This window comes from Schistosoma haematobium, chromosome 5, assembly GCF_000699445.3.
Source record: "Schistosoma haematobium chromosome 5, whole genome shotgun sequence".
In the NCBI taxonomy this organism is placed as follows: domain Eukaryota; kingdom Metazoa; phylum Platyhelminthes; class Trematoda; order Strigeidida; family Schistosomatidae; genus Schistosoma; species Schistosoma haematobium.
This window is the reverse complement of record NC_067200.1, coordinates 16917185-16941437: the sequence shown is the minus strand read 5'-3', so window position 1 is coordinate 16941437 and position 24253 is coordinate 16917185. Positions and strand designations below refer to the sequence as shown.

Below are 24253 nucleotides of genomic sequence, written 5' to 3'. Positions count from 1 at the left end.
GATAGCATGGCTATAGGTTGAGCAACTTCATCCGACAGGGCTTTCATAAACACAGGATGAATATCAATCGAACCACTGAACTTATCAGGTTCGAGATGCTGAAGTAGTCTTAAGACAGCACTCTTCTCAATAACTACAGAGTCCATCAACAAGCCAACAGAATCACAATTAATCGTTGGTCGTTCCTGATTGCTGGTAGAAAACACTTTGCTGAAATAAGCTGATAACTCTTGAGCCATATGAGCACCATCTCTTGCCAATATTAACGGATTTTCTTGCACCTTATGTAATTCCACCATTTCTCCGGGTTTGCTTTTTTATATATGCTAAGGTTGAAGCTATCACGAGATCACTTAATCTGCGAACGAGAACAAATAATCAGTGACCAAAGACCATTAAGCTAGCTATTTGATGCGTCCCAGCCCCGCTAAATAGAGAGAGAAGTTCAAGCTTGGAATGGGAAGTATATTCTGCAAAATAGCCAGAAACGTGCGATAACAACAAACACAATTCAAAACGTATATATATCAATTATATATATATAGTCGATATTGCCACGGAAGTTTTTTAAAACATTTAATCGATAATTATATTTTCCTTGAAAAAGCTTGGACCAGATTGTCAGGCGAAACATTGGATTTACTTCAAACTCTTTCTCTGAGATTTTACAAATACATTTTTCCTATTTAGTCGATAAGCTCGTCAATCGACTATGTGCGTGTGTGGTAAGAAATGCTCAAGCAAACATGTGCATACAAGCTCCATACAGATAAGATTACAAAATATGAGTTTTGAGGATCAATCGTCCCCAACAATATACGAGAATAACCGTTTAGGACTATTTTTACAATCTATAGCCAATTGTTTCTTATTTATTAACGGTTTACAAGCATTCCTAGTCTTACAATAGCTGGGTCTGTACTGTTCTAAGCCAGTAGAGATGAACATATTTCTGTACTTTTGCTACATCTAGGAAATTTCTTGACTCGTTCAGTTATCCGTGGTAAACTGTTATTCAGTCTACGTGGTACCAGGTATGGTATAAACGAGGACGCAACTGAACTAAACTTGACTTTAGATATAGACCATGCTTCTTCAACTGACTAGCTACCATCTACTGATCAATCTGTCTTAGTAGAACACCCCTGAATGGCTGATATGTTAGCTCTCCATACATTTAGACGAGGCTTAACATGATCGTGTATCATGTCTCTAGCTCAAAAGGTGAATGACAAAACAACGTGATCACTGTTTAATGACGGTGGAGGTATATTTAGGCTGACAATATCTTCAGTCACATGGGTGACTACTATGTCCAATAAATAAGAACCTTGGTTCGCACCAAAACATGTGGGTTATCAGGAATGGAGCACACATTAGTTCAGTATGTATCCAAGCCCACACGTTTTCGTGCAAACCAAAGTACTTCTTTGTTGGACATGGTGATCACTCATGTGACTGAAGATATTGCCAACCTAAATATACTTCCATCGTTATTAAATAGTGATCACGCTGTTTTGTCATCCACGTTTAGAGCTAGTGACATGAATATCGTCTGCTGACGCTTTCAAAAGAAGGTTGCATCGACTGAGCGAGCACCATTGCTGGGAATCAAACAAGACACCTGGCTTTCTTTCCTTTCGAAACTGAGACAAAACTGAATATTGGACCTCGGTTTCTTTAGCACTTTTGGTTCAGTAAGCCGCTGCGCAAAGTTTGAGTATTAACGAAACATTTGTCCACATATAAGTCAAGCATTTGAGATGCGTCTGTTTGCAGGAAGTTATGGGGAATTGTTTCCAAGGAATGGTTATATCGATGTCTGCAAAGGATAGAGATTTCAATTTTCGACACAGTGAGATAAGCAATAGCGTTGACATTAAAGTCTCACAGCCAATGGACGATATCAGTCCTTTCCTTTCGTCCAGACCCCTATCCAGCAAAACTAGAGTTTCCGAAACTTCTCAAAACAGTCCGCCTTTGGTTAACTGTGCGAAATCTAAGGCGCAGCCATATCAATCAGCAAATCTCACATCAAACCTCGGAATAAGTATTTCTCATCCTTCTGATACACAAACTGTAACCACTACGAAGATTAGTGGTAAAAGTGTTAAGCAGTTTAAACCCACACATTATGTTGCATTATTCGATTACAATGCTCGGACAGAGGAGGAAACATTTCTTTCTAGAAGAGATGAAGTCTTGCTGTTAGCTGACAAGTAAGTTAATTTTTTTCATCGTATTACAACTTTATCATTACTCAAAACGTTGCATATCTTAGTTTCCAAGCTTTCAATTCACACCACGTTTCGATAGTATGACGGAAGTTATTGAACCTTATGGAAGGAAATCATTATGATTACTTTCATCGACCCAGCATTTGGTCGGGAAACTAATAGCTATTGCCTTGACTACTTTTAGTGACTGGGGATGTATAGACGTTGACGGCCTTATTTTCACTTTGTACATGACTCTAAATATTAACGATTTTACACGTATTTTTGTTAGCCTCTACGAGAATCATCTGTAAAAATATTTTCGGCTAAAAATGTTTACCTGCAGATGAGATCTTTTTCGCACTAAATGATAGCAAAAAGGCAAGGATTAGTGCATTAGCGAGATCTTGATTTTTCATGACAAACTGTATTCTTGGTACTACAATCTGTTTCTTTAGTGATCTTGGTGATATTTCCAATTGTTTTTTGTGTCTTAGACGCCTTTCACGATCGTCGATATCCTGTCTTACTGGAACATTGTTATTTAGTTGCTTATTCGGACGAATAAAAAATTGGAACAAAGGAGCACGGAGATAGATTTGCACCACATCATTGAATTTGTACTGAGATACTACCCACGTGCCCAAACCGAAGTGGTTATTTTCCCTAGAGGACCACTCTCCGAGAGTTTGACCCGGAGGTCTAATCCAGTTATCACTTGCTAACTAGACTCAACTTCGCGGTTGATTGCTTCAATCACAGTTGCTTTTCTAAGTGTTTAACTTTTATTACATTGTAGATGTAACCATAAACATTCCGAATCAGAAGTTTAAATATATACTGCATATATATATATATATATATATATATATATATATATATATATATATATATATATAGTGGTAATTCGGCTTAGATTGTTAGTTGAATAAGCTGTTAGCATAATATTTGGAGTAAATGACAGTCTGTAAAGTACTAATTTAGCTTGACTGTTCTTTTGAGTATTGACTTGAGCTCATAACCGTATGACAGTGGTCTGTTAGTAGGAACGTTTTCTGCTCACCTTTGTGTGTTGTCACGGTCAATATCTCTGTAAAAATAAAGGAGTTCAAGGATTACAATCGAATCAAATCAGTCTGAATCTATGTGTGATACTTTCCCTGTCTTCATTTTAGTGTATACTAATATATATCTTTGGCTCACACTGCTTACCAAACGACTTTGGTTATGATTCTAAGTCCTAGTTTGACTGTTATCAATGAACTTGTTAGATACTGCTTAAAACCTGTCAGTAATTCATTGATGTGAACATGTACTTACTGTTAATTAGCTTATTACGTATTCTAGCCTGTTTTACTGTAATGAAATGGGCAGTATTGACTCCAAATGCCCTGGTATGGCTGAGAGCGGGGTGGGCCCTCTCCCCCTCTCAAAATACTCTCACACGGCCACGCGTATACAGCATCTACCGGTGTAGTCCTACTCACTGCTTTCTCGTGGCGGGGGTTGTTTACAAAAATGAGAGGACGAAAAGCGAATGTCCGGCGCTTTAACCGGGTCCCAAACCAATGTTGCACATGGGCTCCAGTATCCTGTGGGAACAAATGACGTATGAACCGACTTCTTGGTCACCGGCTACCATGGGACTGCATCTCCTCACGATGGTCCACTGCCTTGTGGGTTAGACCTTTAGGTCAAGGGCTCGGGGTGTGCCCCCCTAAGAAAACCACCGGCTTTGGTCTGGGCACTCGGGCAGTATCACAGCCCACACACAAAAAATGATGAACTGTCTATTTATGGAAAATATTCTTCTTGCTCCGAATAACAATCAAATGACTCACATTATTATTATTATTATTGTTATTATTATTATTTCCCACGTCATTTATTCACCCTCTATCCCCACTCTGTGTATACCTATTTTTCGACTTATACAGCAGCTCGCCTGTGGTGGAAATTCGGCTCTATCTAAACGTTCTCGAGTCACTGTCCGGTTGAAAATTGTATGTTACCACCGAATACGAGAACTGAAGCAGTTTTTCTGAAACCACGTGCATCATTCAAACTGTCTGCCTTCAACGTTCGCAAACTTATGCAGGTCGGACAACAGATAGGGCTGGCTATGTCTTTGGAAAGTCTTAATATCGATGTTTGTTGTCTATCCGAGACCCGTATTCAAGACTCTGGTGAAGTACTACAAATTCGCTCTCCATCTGTCGCTTTAAAAAGCTTGTTTTACGTACGCTTATCCGGGGACCCTGTGGCATCTTCGTCTGGTCTTGCTGGTGTTGGTGTCGCACTAAGCGCTAGAGCTGAGGCAGCACTAATCGACTGGATCCCCATTAACAGTCGGTTATGTGCTGTTAGATTAGAAAGTACCATCAAAGTGAGAATAAATCGACGTGAGAAACGATGTCTTTTCGTCATCTCCGCCTATGCCCCGACAGATTGCAGCCCGGATGCAATCAAGGATGAGTTTTACCACCAGTTATCTGTTCTTCTCCAGAAAGTGCGTTCGACAGATATTGTAGTACTAGCCGGAAACTTGAGTGCTCAGGTCGGGCGTCTAGGCACAGAAGAGAGTCGTTTAGGTGGCCGATGGGGACTTGTTGGTCGCAGGTCAGATAACGGGGACCGTCTACTGCAACTGTGCACAGACCACAACCTGTTTCTGGCTAGCACTAACTTTCGGCACAGTCATCGCCGATGTGCCACCTGGCGTCCTCCCTCTGCATCCCAAGCCTGGACTCAGATTGATCACATCGCGATCAGCTACCGCTGGCGTGGTTGTGTACAAGACTGCCGCTCCTTCTGGAGTACCTATCTGGACTCTGACCATGCTTTGGTCTGCGCTAATCTTACCTTACTTTTCAGTGGCCAACGAAGTGACCGCCATCAACGGATTGATATTAGCAAGCTGGTTGCAACTTCTGTTGCAAGTGAGTATCGAACCGAGCTAGCCTCTAGACTAGCTACCATTCCACTGAAAAGTATAGATGAGCATTGGTTGCAATTGCATGACGCCATGAAAATGGCGGGTACAGTCAGTTGTGGGTTCGCGAAACGTCCCGCTTATAAGCACTGGGTTTCTTCTGGTTCCTTACAACTCATTGAAGCCCGTCGGTCTACTCCGGGTGACCGTGAGTTTGACCACAAACGAAGGATGTTACGTAAGGAACTCGGGCAAAGCTTGCGTAAGGACCGAGAAGCCTGATGGTCGGAGCGTGCTAATGAGCTGGAAGCAGCAGCTGCATCTGGTAATCACCGGAAGCTCTTCCAACTCATCCGAGCCACTGGCAGCAAGAAGTTTGGTGTGAGCTAAACAATCTGCGAGGATGACAAGATGCTGTCCACTAACATCCATCGACGTCTTGGACGATGGGCAGAATTTTTCGAAGGGCAGTTCAACTGGCCTGCTGCTCCGGCAACATCGGTCAGACTGTCCTGCCCTCCACGGCCGGTGACGACTGATCCACCAAACGAGGAGGAAGTCCGCAAGGAACTCCAACTCTTGAAGCGTTACAAATCACCTGGCCCAGATGACTTACCTCCGGCTCTTTTTAAAGATGGTAGTGACTTTCTGACTAAGGAACTGACGACGTTGTTTACAAAGGTGTGGGAGCTAGAGAGTGTACCAACGTCATGGAATGAGTCGATAGTTGTCCCTATCTTTAAAAAGGGTCCACGTCGTTCCTGTAACAACTATCGGGGGATAAGTCTACTTCCGATTGCGTCCAAGCTATTGGCTTCCGTCATACTTCGTAGGTTGTTCAAAACCCGAGAAAGATTGACTCGCGAGGAGCAGGCTGGGTTTCGTTCTGGTCGAGGATGTAATGATCATATCTTCACCCTCCGCCAAATGCTAGAACACCGTCATACTTATCAAAGGCCAACAATCGTATTGTTTCTTGACATCAGGGCTGCTTTCGATTAGTTGGACAGGACTGTTCTCTGGGATTGTCTATTGAAGAAGGGTGTGTCTGAGAAGTTTATTAACATTTTATAAACCCTATATACAAACACCTCAGGCAGAGTGAGGGCATACAACTACCTCTCTCCATTGTTCCATTCGAGCAGTGGGGTTAGGCAGGGTTGCCCAATCTCACCATTCCTCTTCAACTTTGCCATCGATGACATTCTGGAAACAGCTCTGATGAATGTAAGTAATTGCGGTGTGGATCTGTTGCCTGGAGAAAGACTTCTCGACCTTGAGTATGCGGACGATATTGTCTTACTGTGCGATAATGCCCAAGGCATGCAATCCGCACTTAATCAGTTGGCAATCAGTGTCCGTAGGTATGGTATGTGCTTTGCACCTTCGAAGTGCAAAGTACTTCTACAAGACTGGCAGGATTCTAATCCTGTACTCACCCTGGATGGTGAGCAGATAGAAGTAGTTGAGAAGTTCGTGTATCTGGGTAGCTGCATAAGTGCTGGTGGGGGTGTGAGTGATGAGATCAATGCACGTATAGTGAAAGCCAGAGCGGCTTATGCCAATCTGGGCCACCTTTGGCGCCTTCGTGATGTTCGTCTGGCTGTAGAATGTCGTATCTACAACGTGTCGGTGAGAGCAGTTTCGCTCTATACTTGTGAAACCTGGCCTCTCCGAGTTGAGGACGTTAGACGACTCTCTGTGTTCGATCATCGCTGTCTCCGAAGGATTGCTGACATCCAGTGCCAACACCATGTCAGTAATGCAGAGGTTCGGCATCGTGTGTTCGGGTGCAGAGGCGATAATTCGATTGGTGTTACCATCTTGAAACACCGACTTCGATGGCTTGGACATGTTCTACGAATGTCGTCCCAGAGAATTCCTCGTTGTGCATTAGTTGCCGACTCTGGGACTGGTTGGAAAAAGCGGAGAGGTGGTCAGTGTATGACATGGTGTCGTGGTATGAGGGAAATCTGCAAAGGGTGTGCTTATGTTGGTCCTTCACGACTCCCTGGCTGGGGTCCGAGAGATGGTGCAACACAATGGCTAGAGACGTTATCAGATATTCTTCTTTTACTTTCTTCATAAAAAGTGGTTGTATCTTCCTTAACTGAAAGATTTCTTCTGATTGTACCTTTTCGTTTCCCCATTATTATTATTATTATTATTATTATTATTATTATTATTATTATTATTATTATTATTATTACGCTACCTTACCTTATTTTGTTCGTTATTGTTCTTTATTATTTATTTTTATTATTTTCCTTACTCTCCTCACCTTTTTTCCTTCTCTTTGAATTCCCATTGTTTTGTGTGGCGCATATATATTTGGTGCCCTCTTGTACCAATATTTATGTGTTCAAATAAAAAATAAAGTACTGACAAGCTCCAAATGTTTAACACCTGCAAACTTACGTGGTTGCTGAGCCCTGTTACAAAGCGATCAATTTGATATAATTGTGGCAGAGATGTGGTTATATTATAATTTGCTTACGGAGCCGACCTTCAAGCCTCAAACAAACAAATTTTAGAAGGCAGAACTGCCCAATTAACCTTAATGTAAAAGGAAACTGAAGCTATTGTTTACATACAAAGTACTGAATCAAGATAAGTTCTCATCATAAATGGATAATTAATTAGGGCTAGGGAATAGTGATCACAAAGAAACCAGTGTTTAGTAATTTTTGCCCATCATATCATGAGGTTGTCCATATTTCTCTTGTTTTAGCTTGTTTTTGCAATATGTTTCTTAGGAATTATTATCAAAAGTACCTGTGTCAAACCGTGTAAATTCTCTATTAATTCTGTGTAATGTCCTTACTTTTTGCTCTTTTCAGTGATTCAGATTGGTGGCTTGTACAGAACTTAAGTTCCGGTAGGAAAGGATATGTTCCAAGCTCGTTTGTTGCGAGAAAAGGATCAGTTGAAGCTGAAGAGTATGTTTCCGGTTGAACTGTTTTTCTTTTAAATTTCACTTGATTCGCTTATATGCAACTCAGTATATAACCTATTAAAAAAGGTAACAAAAATACTCACGTGGTTCAAAATTGAAGTCATAGATCAGTTTCATGATTTTGTAAAACTCATTCTCTTTTACTAATTAACCAGGAATCTCCAATTTTTTCTTAGGACTTCGTTGATCACTGAAACTACTATTGTGCTTTTATGCAAACCGGTATTTGCCAAGGACGTGCATAAAATTATACTGTTTCATTCGATAAAACTAATCACCTGATTTACTTTCCATCTAGAGGATAGTGCATTCACCTTTTATATTCCGTGATCAGTAATTTCACTAGGTGTGATCAATGATCTGAAGATAGTGAAATTCAGATATCAAAAATTCAATGTCTTCGATTCATGATGATCATAGAGCAGGAATAAATATGGATCTGCAATTCTAATCCATAAGGCTTTGAATCAGTGGTGGGACTTTTTGTTTGAATCATTTAGCTCTAAACTGTTCCAACAAGTACTTGTTAAATAAAGTATGTTGTTTCTAGATCCTTATCTACCTAAAGATAGGTTGTCTGTAAGTTTTTTTGCTCCAGACCCTACCTAGTTATCCTAATCATCATACTCACGAATGCAAGGGGATATCAAAGTTGGGTGTTAATTTCCTCTAGCATGTCTAACTAAACAGTTTGTTATAAAGTGTTTACTTTAGTGATGGCCTTCATTATAAAAAATAACGGTCCGAAAAACCACTATAAACTTATCAGCAATTACTTATCTTAGTGTAGTTTGAGTCAAAGATGAATATTTACCAATATATATTTTACATATAGATGGTTTATGCCCAAGTTGTCACGTAAGGACTCCGAAAGACTACTACTACTGGAGGGCAATGCGCAAGGCGTGTTTTTAGTACGTGAAAGTGAAACCAGCCAAGGTAAGTCAACCATAAAATGTTATCTCATTAAATAAACATTTCATATATTATACCATGATTTTGAGTAACTTTCGGTAAGCTGTTCAGCAATAAATTTGTTTTTTCATAAGTCTTAAAACTACTCTAGGTATTTCGTTTAAGAATTATAAAACTTGTTAAGCATGTATTATAATATCAGTGCCTACAGTAATCGGCAGCTGGTCCAAATCTCATTATATTTTGTGGTCGTTGATAAGATTGTCGTGAATTACAATTTTCTTTAGCTTTTCTATTTTGTTTTTAAGCGGAAACTATATGGTTGAATTTCTGATGCAACAACCGGATTTGAGTGTAGATCTTGGTTTTTCACTGAATTTGAATTATTCGATCACTTGGTCACTGTCCTATCAACTAAGATACAATAGTTTACTGCTAATTTGTTTTTTGGTCCGTTATATTCTAAGCAACAGAAATACTCTAGCACTATTTTGTGTCAAAAGTTACTATATCTATAAAAGCAGTTGGTTGATTGATTTGTAATTTATATAGTAGTTTCTTGTTAAAATAATTCTCATGAGCCAAAGATTCACATCGATCTATTAATTTTGATATCATAGTTAAGACGTTATAACTTCAACTTGTGAGCCCCATATTTGTATCTCAATTCGCTATATTCAACAGGAAAATACGTGGCTTAAAGCCAAGCATATAAATGCATGGGGTCCTAGGGATTCCCCACTACCTATTTCGTAACCATGTCCACAACACCACAGGCTGAGGATTTGTTTGTTTTCTACTTGAGTTCGTTTATTTTAGGTACTTTAACTTTTGGAACTCCTCCCTCCTGTTCTGTCTACAGTTTTTCCACAATATGTATATCAGTTGGTACGAAGAAACTAGGTGTTCATATTTGTTGATGTGAAGTCTTATTTATTTATTTATTTGAACACAAATATTGGCAAAAAGATGCGCCGAATGCACATGCGCCACACAATTCACTTGTTTTGTGTGTGGGCTGTGATACTGCTCAGGTGCCCAAGCCGAAGCAGGTGGTCTTCTTAAGGAGCCACACCCGGAGCCTTTGACCTAAAGGCCTGATTCACAAGGCAGTGGAGCAACGTCAGGAGATGCAGTCTCATGGTAGCCGGTGACCAATAATTGGTTCGTACGCCATTTTTTCTTCAAGGATCGTGGAGCCCCTGTACACCATTGGTTTGGAATCAGGGTTTTACAACTCTATTAGGTGGTTTCTCGGTACCCATTAACCCAGTTAAGGCACCGGGCATTCGCTTTTCGTCCTCTCGATTTCGTAAACAAAAGTACTGCCGCGAGAAGGCAGTGTGTAGGACTTCCATGGCAGTGGATGTACACGTGGCCATGTGAAAGTATTTCGAGAGGGAGAGCGAATTCCCCGTTCTCAGCCGTACCAGGACATTTGGGGTCACGACGTAAAGTCACCTTGTCTGTGATCTCAACAGATCGTTAGACTAATGCACTGCAACCTGAAAGTAAAGACTTCGGTCTAGTCATTCTTTTGTTGCATTATACGGCTTTGTTGAAGTCTTCAACCAGCTTTTTAATGTGTCATACGATGGTGTATTCTTAGATTCTGTTTCACCATTAGCTAAGTTGGTGAAACATTTCCTGAAACATGTAAATGCTGTGTTGCTCAACAGTTCGACAGGAACCTTTACTATACCTGTTTTATTGGTGGTATTGAGTTTACTTTTTATTGTGACTGTCGCACAACTAGCCGTTATCTGTACAACCGAGTTCTAATAAATCTATTAGTGCACAGTTAATGAGATAAAATCTTTCCCAAATCTCGAAACTTGATACCACAGACACTTACCAGTTGTTCTTCAGTTTCGTTCGGAGGCTTTCCATTTTGCATGTTTTATTGGTATCGACTGTAGTCAATCAAATAATTTCTGTTTTTTTAACTGTATATCATTATGAATTCAAAGAGTGTCTCAATTGAAAGGCTTACCATACTACTAATGTGAACAGTGACAAATTTTCACTATCGAGCTAAAGTCACTTCAAATCTTTGAGGACGTACTTTGAAACCAGATTTAAACTTTTGCATTATTTTCTAAAGTATGGCGTCTATGACTTTATTGACTGGATTTGGTTCATATATGATCTAGATAAGGACAATGGTGGGATAATTCCTATTCACCACAAAACTAACAAAGCATGAATGGTTTACTCTATTTTTTGTCCGTTTTCTGTATGGGTTGGCCTCCGAGAATTCACTTTACGCTTTATATGTTGGTCTGTAATCTTAATAGCTTAAGAGTAAGTGCGACATAATTCCTGCGATTTCTCTCATTTAGATAAACTATGTGTTTTCCTTTTAAACTCAATTTGATGATTCAATGATTTTTTTTTCATAAATAAGATTATCTTACATACATTTCTTTCTTCTCCTATATTAAAAGTGACTACTGAATTTGAATTATAACGAATAAATCTAGAACTCTATTATTATGAAAAGGCAAATACTTGCGCTGTAATCACTTTCATTTATTTAATTTTATGGCCACTTGAAAAGATGTTTTACTATTGGTTTGAAAACGGTTTAGAGGAATATAAGAAATCAGTCAATAGGCTTAAAATATACAGTAGTGGTCCCAATGTGTTCGTTTCTCGTCTAAATTTGTGTTGCCTAAACATTCTGTTATAGGCGGGCTCATAGATATCATGTATGTAAAATGATAGATCATTAAGAATATCGGCACATTAGTCCTAGGTTCTAAATTGTTTAACTCTGTCATTCAGCTCATATGAACTTCCCACTACTAATAATTCTAGTGATATTTATCCTTATGGATATTTCGAAGAGTTTCCAATTCTAGGTATGCACAGTTTATTTCTTGTGCGAAGTTTGGACTAATAGGAAGCAATATACAACTCACTTATATTTGATTGTGATGAGATATATTTTGTAGGAACTTACTCATGTATATTTCTGAATTCACATATTTTTCTTATTGGATTCAACTGGTAAAAACAGGTTCAGTAGCTACATCCAAGTAATTTATGGAAACATCACGAATTGAAGTGGTTCGTGGTTAAGATGAAATGAATTATTGGTAACACAAGCATTTTGTCACCGATATCTCAGAGTGCTATTCTCATACATTAAGAATTAGCAAATAAGAAATATAATTGATAGGTGGAAATTTGTTCATAAAGTTTTACACATGTTTACTATTCCCCTTAATTTTAAATATCTTAATCAAGTAGAATTTTATTTAAGAAAACTCTGTAGGCTAATAAATTTAAGTCATATAAATATCTCATGTTATTGATGTTAAGTCTTATTGAAATTGATCAAACTCACATCCTAACGGTTGAAAGCTTCAAGTTAGACATTTAAGTTCATTAATCACTGAGTGAATAGGGATTCAATTGCTCATTTTTGTGACCTTATTAGTTTTTAAATTAGTTGTTGTTGTTTTCATTCGATCGATAAAGTAAATTTTAATTGTAATAAATATCTCCTAATTTTAGGTCAAATTATCAATTAATATCTCATTATTTACCGTTTCATATAATTTAAAACCATATTTCCATTGATTATCTACTCGGACAAGATCTAATTTTTATCTCTTTGTTATAATTCCCCGTATCACGATATTGATCATTTTTAAAAGGTAACTTCCCGTAATATTTTTCTTCTCAGGTTCCCTAACATTATCTGTACGAGATGAAGAACGTGGATTATCCGGTATTATGAATACAGTGAAACATTATCGTATCAAACATCCAGATTATCGCTATTATTATATTACAACCAAGTGTAGTTTTTCTAGTCTTCAAGAATTAATACAATTTTACTCAATTGATTCACATGGTTTATGTTGTAAACTTACAAGGGCATGTCTATGTCCACCACCAATAACCTCAGATTTATCAGTTAAAACAAAAGATCATTGGGAAATATCTAAATCTTCAATTGTTTTGACTGAAAAACTTGGAGCTGGACAATTTGGTGAAGTGTGGAAAGGTATGCATATATATATGTATAATGGTTTACATGATATTTTGTTAGGTTAGTTTATTTTAACGATTGTTTGCATCCACTTTTCTTTCTTCCAATTTGTGTATCTCACTGACACTAATAGATCTGTCAATACGTTTTTTCTCAATACTGTTTACCAACTTAACATACAGAAATTGTTTAGGAATATATAACAAAAATAGCCAAAAAAGAAAGCTTAAGTATATATAATGATCAGTTTATAAGATTTTACTTAGTTGAACTGCATATAAGGATGGTTAGATGTCTCATTTGAACATTTATTAACTTTTTTATACTTATTCTTTAAACTGTGTTTCATTTCCTATTTATTCTTATTCCAATACCATTCGTATCCATCTTAATTTCAAGAATTTTATTATTAATATTATTAATGGCTTTATTCAATAATGTATTTTGGTACAATATAGAATTCTCAGCACAGGGTATTTCAACAAGTTACTTACGCAAAAAACAGTAACAAATACAAAAAAGGTTTAAAAAAAACCGAAAAACTGTACAACTTTTAAAATTAAAGACATGTTAATAATGCAGGTTAACCCTAACAACCTGTTCGTCACAGAGTATATTTGCTAGGTAAGGTATTATAAAACTTTTATACTTTTGCTTACGTGCATGGATTTTAATGTAATTACGTCTCGTTCTACCGGAAGATATATAAGGAGAAAGGTAAGAGTGAAGGGGATGGTTAGTATCTGATAAAATAACACCTGCCAGGAGTTTGCATGACTTTAGATGTCTATCCACAACCATATTAATTATAACCTCGAAAGATTCACCACACATCTTGCTAACTGCCTTCAGCACTCTCCGCAATACAGCAAAGTCTTTTCTCAAAAGCCCGGGAAAGAATAATGGAGAACAGTAAAGAATAATAGGTAATATGCAAGAATTGACAAATTGTAAGAGTAAATGACGAGTAATTACTATATTCTTTAATTATCAGATCACGAGTTTATTACCACTCTTTGCGTTCATTCGTCCACTGTTTTTGCTGAAGTATCAGTACGCTGGTTAGTTCATATTCATTGCTACAAACATTACAGTACATGTAGATAGCACATTATTCACTAACCGAGATATATTTTTAAATTTTTTTATTTAAACACAAACATTGGTACAAAAAAGCACCAAATATGTATGCGCCACACTTCATCATTAAGTTTGTGTGGGGGCTGGGATACTGCCCGGGCGCCCAAACCCGCTGCAAATCGATGTTTAAGGTATTTGTGTGCTTGGTTTTACAACTTTACTCACCAACTCTATGTTTAAAGTTCCCCCTACCAAGTGATTATTTCATAAGTAGGTTAGTCACAGAAAAGCCATAATAAATCATTAATTTTTGTTAAAAAAAAATAAGTGGATTTACTGGGAATGCATGGATTTTAGACGGGTAACGATCTTTTCTAAGTTGACTACTATGTGTTTTTAACTGTTAGTAGTCGAAGTAAGGTTTTTGGTCCAGAGTTAGTTCATACCGACCATAACCCTAATCCTTCTTCAATCTTGGCACTAACGAATGTTGCCGCGAAATCTCGCTCTACCTCATAATTCTGTGAACTCATTCACAATCATTTCATCCTCACATTCACAAGTAAATGTCTTTTCCTCAGTCTTAAGGGCTTGTAAGTGCTAAGTGGTGTTTCGTTCACTAATATTAACCATAAAACATGTCGGTTTGATATTTGCGCGATTACTTAAATGCCCCTTTCTTGATCCTGATAGATTTGGAAGTATATTTTAAGTCAAACCAAACCAGTTTTTACCCTCCATTTAACTTATGCTTTCATTTTATAGATGACAAACAGTAATTTTCTTTAAGATGTGTGTATTATTTTCTAACCTGGAAGAAAAAAACCAACTGTATTGATTTTTTTTATAATATAAACTAACATCGATATTTGTGTCTCATTTAATCACACCTGAATTACATCTGTATCTGTGTTGTGTGACCCTTATCTTTTCAGTTACTAGAGTTCTAGCTAACAGGTTGGTTAAAATAACTGCCTTTGTTGACTTACGTAAGTTAAAACTCAGTCTTAGGAGCCGTGTACTAATGATAATTCCCTGTTTTATAATACTGGTGAGTTGATCCATTGTTTTAGTGTCAAATGCCTTATTTGTTTCCAACTGTAATTTGAATGTTGATCACCTTGGAAAATGTGACACGTTAGTTATCTCACTCTTTAGCCTTTGTAATTTTGCTTCACAAATCGAAGCATTTTTATATTGAACAAATCGATTTCTACATCAGACAATAAATGGCACGGTTATCTACAGTATTTCTGTATTGAAACAAATTCGGATTATTCAGGGACCGTATAGGCGACTTCTTTCGTAGTTTTGAAAATTTTTCTCCATAATTTGAAGTGTATTAACACAGATGGGGATTATTCTAATCTCAGGTATCATAGGTATTGAGGTGAAGAGGATGTTGTTCGTTCTCTGTGGTAACTGGATTTCCACAAAAAACTTCATATACGTTTCACACCTAGTTTAGTTTGAATTTATTAGGCAGAGAATTAGGAAAACAGTAATCTTTGGTTAAAATGTTATTGTGCTGACAATTTCCTTTATCCACAGATTATCAGTCCAGGTTCTAAGTAACCACTATATAAATACCTACGTAGTTCGATTTGGTAACCCAGCGCATGTTTATGTAATACCCTGTGGCTATGGTAAACAGTGGTTAACTACTCGTTGTATCCCAACATTATACTAATATCACAACATTTCCTTTGTTGATTTGATGTTCTTTAACTAGGTACATGGAATGGCACTACAGAAGTTGCTGTAAAAACTTTAAAACAAGGTACAATGACTAGAGAGGATTTTCTAAAAGAAGCTCGTATTATGCGTGCAGCTCAACACCCGAAATTAGTTCGATTATATGCTGTATGCACAGAAGATCCTATTTATATTGTTACTGAATTAATGTGTAATGGTAGTCTACTACAATATCTTCGTGATGGACCTGGAAAAAATTTACTGATTAATCAGTTGGTTGATATGATGGCTCAGGTAATGTTTTATATTTTTCAAATCATTGTTTCTATTATATACTAATGAACAGTATAAGCAATTATTGGATTTATACGTAATATCTTACCATTTAATTCACTAAGAAAATTACATCTAGTAGGGTAGGTCATTCAAGTCATTTTAAACTGACTAGTTCACATGTATGTTAAAAGGATACGATGAATCAAGTGTACAAATCATTCAGGAGTCAAAATTCAGTTCTTAAGAGTCGATTTTATGATGTATATGAACTTAGATCTTATGAGACTATGAGTTATTGTTGTTTTTTTTAATGCAAATACATCTGCCTGATAAATGATTAAATGTGTGAAATTTAAATAAAATAAAACTTTCTAATAACCATACAATTATAAAATATAATGCAGTGCAATAATAGATTACTATGCATATAAGGCGAACTCTATTCATCGCGTTTTGTGGACCTTGTTAAATTTTGTATTTTGCATGCACCACGGACTGACTAGACAGATTTTTGCTAGAACAGGAATCAATATTTAGTTCTTGTAATTTATAAATTAATGATACCGTTAATTATATCAGTTTAGTTGTAACAGTCAATCACTAAACTACTTATCCATTCTATCACAAACAAACCTCAGTGTACATTTTCTATCCTCTCGGACTCTTCGGCAATAGGAAGTATTAATCCTGTAAACTTACAACTTCATTACGAAGGTATAAACCACCCATAACGTTGTTATATCCGGATCCCTTATTACTTGTACTTAAAGCGATAGAACACTACTACTACTACTGGTACAAATAGAGATTTATTCACATCAAAAACACGACACCGACCACTCTAGTAGAAAATACACTCATTTATATATTGATTTGTATACCCATTCGATTATTAATTAGAATGAAGTCACATATATGAAATCATAAGGAAATTGTACGTTGCAAGTTGCACGTCATGCTGACCATAGTTCACGTTAATTTGATACAGACAATATGTCATGTTGTAGAAACACCATAGAAAAATAAATCAGTGTTGAACTGATTGAAATATTACATTGAAAATAAAGCAAATATTATACTGGGTAAACATATTGAATTAAAAACTTATGACTACAGCTGCAAACACCGCCTGTCCAGATGGACGGTATTTGGGGATACTCAACTCATGTTCCTCAGTCAATCAATATTCACTACATTGTCAGTTGATGTACCATATTTACCCAGTACCTTGCGTCTAATCTCGTAATCACCTACTCCATTATCCCAATATTCAGGAAGAGCGCTTTGAATGTAAGTATAATTAAAATGTCGCAGTGTGCTCACAACCTTTACTACCTTAGTTAGTTTCACAGGCATAGAGTAATACAGTGAGGAATTCTGCACACTATACTCAGGAACTGGTTGGTAGACGGTTGTCTAACTTGCGTCACAAGTATCGAGAGTTGGCGTAAATCTATCTGGCTTTTCGAATGTGTGCTGAGATTTTATCAGACACCAATCCTCCAGTGCTGATGATTCCGTGTGTGGATCAATTTACTATGCATTTCTAATTACCTAATCTGTTTTCTGTTTTGTCTTTATTCTTTATCATAATAGATTGCTAATGGAATGGCTTATTTGGAAAAAGAGCACTATATTCATCGTGATTTAGCCGCACGTAATATTTTAGTTGGAGAAAATAATTGTGTTAAAGTAGCTGATTTTGGTTTAGCTCGTATGGTGGAAGATCACTACTCTACATATATGGCTCAGAAAAGTACAAAATTCCCAATTAAATGGACAGCACCAGAGGCTGCATTAATGGGTCGTTTTACAATAAAATCAGATGTCTGGTCATTTGGTATTGTTATTTATGAATTAATTACACTAGGCCAAGTTCCTTATCCATCAATGAATAACACAGAGACATTGCATCAAGTTAGTACTGGTTATCGTATGCCACGTCCAGTGAATTGTCCACAACCAATATATGATATGTTATTACGGATATGGGATAGCTGTCCAGAAAAACGTCCTACATTCTCAGTTCTATTTGAATTTTTGAAGATTATTTTGTCACATCTGATACTAATTATAAACATGCTAATTCAGCATTAACTGGTTTTAGTGCTTCCATCACAACTGTTAATAATAATGATATTAGTCTACATCAACCAGCCAAATCAATACCACTTGACACAACAAGTTCATCTAGCACAACGTCGATCAATATCGACGGTACTCATTCCGCTATATCGAAATGTTGTAGTGGACGTCTATTATCAAGAGATAAATTACTGCGCCAAAGTACTCATTAATTGAACAAGTATTTGATTGAATTTAGTTTTTAGTTCTTGTTTGGTTGTGCAGTTTATTTCCATGTTATTGATTGATGAATTATTGAAACTATCTACCTGAATGTAATCAGATTATTATTCTTTTTTTTTTGCTCATCTTTACTTTATTTTTAAAAAACAAAAGAAAAATGGAAATTTATGTTTAATGTTGTTCAAATAATTACCGGATGAATTATTCCCCATTTTAATTTATTTAAATATAGTTGTATTATTCATTTATAATGCATTTAATAGAGATGATAATAAGAACAATTTCATTTCACATTAATGATGATGATTATTATTATTGTCAAAATCAAACATTGAGGCATTGAAATGTGAAATGTCTATTTAATTATTGAAATATCTATTGTGATTGTGATTAATTTTGCATTTTATTTAATTAACTAACATACTCGAAGTATTGCATTTACAAATAATCTGTATTGTAAATATATCAATACAACCAACCAACAAGCATCGCCATAACTCAGGGTGTTTTAAACAAAGCATTTTTGTGTTTTTTTCTCTCTCCCATTAATGATAGATTATTTTTTATTATCTCCACTTATCTTTAATGTATTTCTCTTCTCAATTGTATTCCTTCATTTACTTAATTTCATTCATTTCTCCTATTTATGATTTGTAAATTTATATCATAATCTTAATTCCTATGGTGATTGTGTTGTGTATGTGGCTTTTCACCGACTTATTATGCAGTTCACTGATTCATTCCTTTTGTTTTATTAAAATTCTTCTGTTTTCTGAAATGTATTTCAAATTATATAATAATAATAATAAGAAGAAGAAGGTGAAGAAGAACATTAGCTCATAAATTTCACGTAGTTGTTTGTATTCGTCATGTGTTGCGGATGACTTGTTCAAGCATTCTTGACTCTAACTTAATATATGGTGGGTTATATTTTTAACATTGAGTTTAGTTTACTAATTTACTTGAATAATGAATGATCCAATCCAACTCATTAATTTACTTCTTTCCTACCCCTTCCCTCCAAAGAATAATTGTATATTTTCAAAATCGAAAGCATTTATTGCTTCCTTTACACCTTTGTTATTCTTTTATTTTGGATACAGGAATAACTGCAAGTGTATATATATACACATGTGTGTGAAATTTTCCTCTTTATCCTTTCGAATCAACTATATTATTATTATTACTGACTTATCTGTCCATCCTAGGCTAATAATTTTGTTCGTAACGATTCCAAATTATTATAACTTGTCTATGTTTAATGGTTTTATTGTGATAATTGTTTTTTGCTTTGCTGTTATAAGTAAGATACGTGTAATCAATTAGTCGGTTTGTAAGAATGAATTTCCCGATACGATATGTATGTGTGGTTTTGATATCAGTTTAATAAATCTCTGTCTGTATGACATTCATTTGAACAATGTCTTGTTTAGTTTTCATTAGTAAACCGGTTATCAGCGCTCTGCTTTGTGACCATAACTTGTTAAGTTAACTGAATTGGGCGTAGGGTGAACTCTCATAGTTGACATAAGAAAACCGTCATGTGTCACAGATCCATAAGTTAGAAAAAGTTGGTTTATTTGATCCCATAGTAAAGCACCATCCTCACTGTAAAACCTGAACCTGGTGTTGACTGTAATTGTATCAGTACATTTTCATATCGTAAGTATCATAGTTGGAAGAATCCCTTCCCATCTACTTCGATTTACGTGGTCAAGTAGAATCACCAATGCTCACTTAAAAGTATGACTCCAAACCGAGAATGTGCTTGGTAAGTTACATTCTCATCGTTGTTGTTTAGACAGAACAGCTGTTCAGCACTTCGTGGTCTTCAGGTGTTATTAGCTCCTAACGTAGATCGGACATAAAAATATCTGTTGTCTGTCAGTCGAATAAAGAAGTCTACCTTCTAATGCTTCAATAGAATAGATAACATCACACTAATAGTTTGTTCAAATATAAATTTCAGACTATCTTGTAATTACTTTAGGAAAGGGGATTGTGAAACGATAAAACTACCGTTCGATAAACTAGTTTATCTATCTTCCAAGTTTGGTTAAATTCCAAATGCATTGTTCCTAGTTTTAAAATTATAGGAACAGTTTGGAAACAAAAACCTAATTCCAGCTTTTATATAAGTGATTTATAGTATCAAGGTCACGTTAAAGCTATTTCAGGCTGTATGACACTATATCATTAGCTCCACCTGCCTTAAAACTAGATGTTTTCTTATTGACATGTTAAGAAATGTTATGTACGCTTCGTTTATCATTTGTACTACTACCACTACAATTTACATGACACGAAGTAAAAACACAATAGACTGCTGGTACAAATGAAGATTTATTCACATCAAAAACACGACACCGACCACTCTAGTAGAAAATACACTCATTTATATATTGATTTGTATACCCACTCGATTATTAATTAGAATGAAGTCACATATATGAAATCATAAGGAAATTGTACGTTGCAAGTTGCACGTCATGCTGACCATAGTTCACGTTAATTTGATACAGACAATATGTCATGTTGTAGAAACACCATAGAAAAATAAATCAGTGTTGAACTGATTGAAATATTACATTGAAAATAAAGCAAATATTATACTGGGTAAACATTAGATTAATTTAAGAATGGAAGTAAGATTGAATATGAATTGCAATGAGTGTAAAATGTAATTTCGCTACTTTGTTCCCTTCACTTCAAACAGCGTCACTCAACTACTGACAGTTTACGGTCGATGGTATTCTCACTACATAAAATTACTACTCAGTACAATAACAGAAATGAGACTTCCATACTACCTGAAAATTTGAAAACATTCTACAAGACAGACTACCAGTCAAATCTGATTATTGTGTTAGCATCAATAAACGACTGATGTTTGATAGAACTAGATGCAAACTTATAACCCTACTTTTTGATGTCAACTTTTTGTTCCATTGAGACACATGATTGTTCGCCAAAGGGTACAAGGCAAGAGAGGATAGATAGTCAATGCGACTGAAAATCTACGAAATAAGCGTTTGTGGATCTGTACCATTTTGATTGACCAACTATAGTCTTCGGAAACAAATCTCAAAAGCTATATCTTGAATCACTACATTTCCTTACGTGAATCAGAATGACAATCAGTGACCTCACAGACTGTTATTTTATCTTGTTTTGGTTACCCACACACTTTGTAATATTTATTCCTTCTGCCTTCGTCACGTGCTTACTTGACATCTGTAACACGCGTCGTCTACTTCACTGAAGAAAATACACAATCGCGTTAATTGATTTCTGTTCGGTCGTCTAAAAGCTTGGCACTTTCGGTATTTCTCAGTCCATAATTTCATTGTACATCAGTGCTTTTAATGGATGAATTAGATCGGTACGAGGAATACTAAGCTACTTACAGCTCTTGGTTCCTGATATAATGTTTGATATTGTTAGGTTTGAAGAAATCACGATATCACCTAAAACGGACGAACAGAACGAAAGTTAGCAACACAACAGTAAGTCAAGCTAAGCCATCCTACTAGGCCCCAGCCCTGCCAATTGGAGGGTGAAGACCAGATTCAACCGAGAGGAAATTGAATCCCACAAGTATTCCTTCGCGCGAAAAGACAAGCGCACAACTCATGCGTATATATACAGCACAAAAACGGCCTTGGAAATTGTCACATAATGGCGTACTAAAAGAGGAATAGAAACAATGAAATTTGAGGTTCTTGTAAGTGGGAATTACAAACTATGGTAAAAGTGGGCGTTTTCGGTGCATCAATTATGAATTCCAGTTTCCAAAATAAAATAACAATAATGAGATGTTTACTAAGTGATATCTGAGGATCTAGCATCTGAAACAGAATTCCAGGATGCTTACTTATAGTTTCCATGAGTGCACTTTAAGTATGTACTTACACTTGGCACTATATACTCAACTATTTGGCTACTCTCTCACACTTTAATCTGAAAAGCTTTTTAAAAAACGAAACAGGCCTAACTCAAAGTATATTATGGCATTTTATGATAATTAGAAGTGTTTGAATTATAGTGCTAACTAAGAATCCCAGAAATAACACAATTTGATCAAGAAGTACTAGATAACCACAAACGAATGTACTGTATTTGTAAATCGAAATCAAGCATTCAAGAAGTACAAAGGAATCATCAATTCATCCAAATACCACACATTTACAGACATATTTCAGTTCACATATATGTGTCTTTTTGCAGTCATTAACTAGTTACAGTTCACTTTCACCAGACATATCAGTTTCCTGTTTGTTGAGAGTTGTTATTTCATTGTTTTCAACACAGATTGAAAAATAAGTGGGTGAGGACAGACTTTTAGTCGAACTAATGACAAAGAACTGAACATTGTTGGTGCCCACTAATGTGGTACCACTTCCCATATACTTACATAATAAGTTATGTATATAATCTCTTCATAAGTTGTTAAAAAGGTCAGGCACTATAATTCAGTAATCAGTGTTAATTAGTTGTGATACTTTGACTATGAGACATTTACTAGATTAAATATTTGTTGGTAAGTTGAATTATGTCAACGTTTAGACAAATTGTGATTAGTTGTCAGTGTAAAACATAATTCATATCATTGGTTTACTCCGTTCTCACTAATTTGTGTATCAGTTTAAGTTGCCACACCATATGAATGTAATGGAATGAAGTTATGAAAACAAATACCAGAGTATTAGAAGTAGTCAAAGTATCGGTGGTAGTAGAAAAGATAAAGTATGGATAATGTAATTTACGAAATCCGCGGAATAGAAAGTATAGGACAATTTTAAAACTCAAGATCGAAGAGAAGATAAAACGAATACATCCCCCTACATTAACCAATTCTTGATCATGCCCCCTAACGTCTGCAAGCACTGATAGTGGTTACTGAAAGCGAATTCAAACAGGTAGTCTTCAATTAACTACATAGCTTAGACCATTAGTTGGTGACTTCACGGACAGACGTCTCGTTTTAGTTCAACAAACATTAAACTCCTTTCAACTTATGACTACAGCTGCAAACACCGCCTGTCCAGATGGACGGTATTTGGGGATACTCAACTCATGTTCCTCAGTCAATCAATATTCACTACATTGTCAGTTGATGTACCATATTTACCCAGTACCTTGCGTCTAATCTCGTAATCACCTACTCCATTATCCCAATATTCAGGAAGAGCGCTTTGAATGTAAGTATAATTAAAATGTCGCAGTGTGCTCACAACCTTTACTACCTTAGTTAGTTTCACAGGCATAGAGTAATACAGTGAGGAATTCTGCACACTATACTCAGGAACTGGTTGGTAGACGGTTGTCTAACTTGCGTCACAAGTATCGAGAGTTGGCGTAAATCTATCTGGCTTTTCGAATGTGTGCTGAGATTTTATCAGACACCAATCCTCCAGTGCTGATGATTCCGTGTGTGGATCAATTTACTATGCATTTCTAATTACCTAATCTGTTTTCTGTTTTGTCTTTATTCTTTATCATAATAGATTGCTAATGGAATGGCTTATTTGGAAAAAGAGCACTATATTCATCGTGATTTAGCCGCACGTAATATTTTAGTTGGAGAAAATAATTGTGTTAAAGTAGCTGATTTTGGTTTAGCTCGTATGGTGGAAGATCACTACTCTATTACTATACATACGGCTAACATAACCTGCACCACCAAAAGATTTAAACTTGTCCATAGCCGCAATTTATCTAATGGAATTCTAACCCTTTTGTTTATATATACAATCATATTCAATATTCAAAATCTCTCGATAATCTTTGATTTCTTTGTTAAATGATGAAACACCTTTCAGTTTCATAGGCTTTTTCAGTCAGTGTTTGAATAAAATTAATCATTTTTGATA

The 24253-nt window shown here is 36.1% G+C and overlaps 1 protein-coding gene across 2 annotated transcripts in view; it reads left to right on the top strand.

The window, feature by feature from the left end:
* Positions 1-19870, top strand: part of MS3_00009264 (uncharacterized protein) — a 43942-nt gene extending 24072 nt beyond the window's left edge. Inside the window, exons 1-6 of one of the 2 annotated variants that reach the window (XM_051217615.1) lie at positions 1512-2219; positions 7989-8087; positions 8940-9043; positions 12714-13037; positions 15835-16091; positions 17670-19870. In XM_051217615.1, coding sequence (XP_051065029.1) covers positions 1786-2219; positions 7989-8087; positions 8940-9043; positions 12714-13037; positions 15835-16091; positions 17670-18170 — 1719 coding nt within the window. In that variant the 5' untranslated portion in view covers positions 1512-1785 and the 3' untranslated portion in view covers positions 18171-19870. Of the gene's footprint in view, positions 1-1511; positions 2220-7988; positions 8088-8939; positions 9044-12713; positions 13038-15834; positions 16092-17669 lie in introns of those variants that run through there. The other variant, XM_051217614.1, reaches the window with a different exon arrangement.
* Positions 19871-24253: the final 4383 nt, after the last annotated feature.